The sequence below is a fragment of the Helobdella robusta genome (assembly GCF_000326865.2).
Source record: "Helobdella robusta unplaced genomic scaffold HELROscaffold_127, whole genome shotgun sequence".
Lineage (NCBI taxonomy): Eukaryota > Metazoa > Annelida > Clitellata > Rhynchobdellida > Glossiphoniidae > Helobdella > Helobdella robusta.
This window is the reverse complement of record NW_008703699.1, coordinates 63430-65929: the sequence shown is the minus strand read 5'-3', so window position 1 is coordinate 65929 and position 2500 is coordinate 63430. Positions and strand designations below refer to the sequence as shown.

The following is a 2500-nucleotide window of genomic DNA, read 5'->3' as shown; positions in this document are numbered from 1 at the left end:
TTTCATTTTAATTGATATAGTTTAACAACGTTTTGTTTTATATGTGTATATGCTTTTGAATGATTATTTTTACTGATACCAGTAACGCGTTTTTATTGATCAGGAACCAATTGAGGCATACAAAGTCAGCAGCCCTAGATGGAGTAGACGGAAAATCTTCGACGTCCAATTGTCTTGGCAATCCAAGAAAAGATTTTTCATTTTCTGATCTGAAAAAAAATGAAACACAGTTTATTGAAATAAGTTGTAAAAGAATTAATGAAGACAGCAGTGACGTTGAGTCGGTGAAAGAGTGGATATCAAATGTTTGACGCTGCGCATAAAACGTTTTCATCTCTCTTGCGTCAGATAAAACTGATTGGCTGTTCAGTTTTTTTACTTGGTTGTAATTAAAATTATTTTTCTTTGAGTTGGAATAGTTTCTCACCTTATGTCGCCTTGGCGAAGGGGATCGGTGCTGTTTAGCAAGTAGTTACGGGGTTTCTGGTAATTAATAAAATAATATATGTAATTAATGTATATGTGTACGAACAACCAACGATTTGTCTTATAATCGGGCAATTTGATAGTCTTTTGATTTGTTTGTTCTATAATCTTATAAAGTGTATTTGGCTGACTATTCTTGTGTTTTCGCATGGTTGTTACATCGTACTAATTTGAAAGTCTGTAATATCCTGCTGAGAGCTTTAATTTTAATCGTGAAATATTTTAAAGATTGTTTTTCAAATCTTGAAAATATTCGAACGAAACAATTTTGTTATTTCAAATCCGTTCGTTTTCTATTTAACTTTCATTCTTCTCGTATCTTTATTGCAAGAAAATGTCTGCTAGTACTGAAATGAAAAATTTTGAAATGGAGCAGCTGAAGAAGGAGGCGGAGTCCCTGAAAGAAAAAATTATGGTTCATAATTAATTATGAATTAAATTATTAAATTAATAATTTTACAATAATTATAACAATAATGATTATTAAAAGATCAATCATAATGTTGCTCTGTTAATTGCATTTTTGACATTTTAAAATTTAATTTATTTTTATGTTTTAATTTAATATTTATTAAAACTTAAAATAGGATTATTAGCTTAAATTTTTTTATTTATTATTATTTATTTTTATTATCGTTAATCTTAAAGTTTTCTTCTTTTAATGTTCTCATCTGTGATGTGATATGTTGTTTTTGTTAGTAAAAGTTTGCTCACTTAATTTTAATTGTAGATGTTAATCATCAGTTATTATAGATAGACGAATGAAATTGAATGATTTTTTAAAATCTTCAAGGCAAGGAAAAAAATACTGAATTAGTTGGTTAAATGAATTTTAAGCTAAAAATTCTAAAAATTATTATTTTACAATTTACATGCTAGGAAGCACAAAAGGCAGTTGCAGATGCATCTTTACCTGAACTTGCATCGAAGGTAGAACCAGTGGGCAAGATTCAGTTGAGATCGAGAAGAACTCTCAGAGGGCATCTTGCAAAAATTTATGCTATGCACTGGGGGAGCGATTCAAGGTCATATTCCACTCATGTTATTCATTTTTAATTATTAGTTTCTTTACTTTCTTGCATTAGATCTTTAACTTCTCTTTTTTTTTAGAGACTTGGCTCATTTTTTAAGGTTGTTAATGGTTTTTTTTTAGCCAAAGAGTTTTTATTAAATTGATAACAACATTTTTTTATTATTTATTAAAATTTAATTTAGGAACCTTGTTTCTGCATCTCAAGATGGAAAGTTGATAGTATGGGACGCTTATACTTCAAACAAGGTTGTTTCTTTAAAATGATATCAAATGAACGACATTTGTCTCTGTGCTTTTTGTTTGATTCTGTTGATTATGTATTAATCGCTGTAAATAATTTCCTCTTATAGGTACATAGTTTAATTGTACTGTTGAACATGTTGTAGTTTGTGTAATTGATGTGAACGAACTAATGAAGCAGACGACACCACCGACAGGTCCATGCAATCCCACTTCGGTCCAGTTGGGTCATGACCTGTTCGTTTGCACCTTCGGGAAACTTTGTGGCCTGTGGTGGACTGGACAACGTCTGCACGGTGTACAGCTTGAAATCGAGGGAGGGGAGTGTGAAAGCTGTCGCTGAGTTGGTTGGACACAATGGATATCTTTCGTGCTGTCGATTCGTCGATGATCATCAAATTGTCACTGCATCCGGTGACACCACTTGGTTTGTAGTTTTATTCTTTATTGGGTTGTCTCTCATTGTAGGAATGTATATGCTTAATATTCAACTCATTGAATTGTATCTAGTTGCATTAAAAATGTGAAACATTCAGTGCTCTGTGGGATATTGAGACAAAACAGCAGACGACCTCATTCTCAGGGCACTGTGGAGATGTCATGAGTTTAGCACTTTCAAGTGACATGAAGACTTTTGTTTCTGGAGCTTGTGATAAAACAGCAAAGGTTTGTTTGTGAATGCTTGTTAATGTGAATGTGAGTTAGCATATCTGATTGTGTATGTGTTTCTTTGTGCAATCT

At 31.9% G+C, this 2500-nt stretch overlaps 2 protein-coding genes across 2 annotated transcripts in view; both read left to right on the top strand.

Annotated features, from left to right (window-relative positions):
• HELRODRAFT_92244 (hypothetical protein) overlaps nucleotides 1-311 on the top strand; it is a gene marked incomplete at both ends in the record, with an annotated part of 1354 nt that extends 1043 nt beyond the window's left edge. The window contains one exon of the mRNA XM_009013996.1: nucleotides 104-311. Within this exon, the coding sequence (XP_009012244.1) occupies nucleotides 104-311 (208 nt within the window). The remainder of the gene's footprint in view (nucleotides 1-103) is intronic.
• Nucleotides 312-838: 527 nt separating this feature from the next.
• The window catches only part of HELRODRAFT_92225 (hypothetical protein), a gene marked incomplete at both ends in the record, with an annotated part of 2429 nt that continues 767 nt past the window's right edge, over nucleotides 839-2500 (top strand). The window contains 6 exons of the mRNA XM_009013995.1: nucleotides 839-901; nucleotides 1366-1511; nucleotides 1702-1768; nucleotides 1957-2186; nucleotides 2296-2429; nucleotides 2461-2483. Of these exons, the coding sequence (XP_009012243.1) occupies nucleotides 839-901; nucleotides 1366-1511; nucleotides 1702-1768; nucleotides 1957-2186; nucleotides 2296-2429; nucleotides 2461-2483 (663 nt within the window). The remainder of the gene's footprint in view (nucleotides 902-1365; nucleotides 1512-1701; nucleotides 1769-1956; nucleotides 2187-2295; nucleotides 2430-2460; nucleotides 2484-2500) is intronic.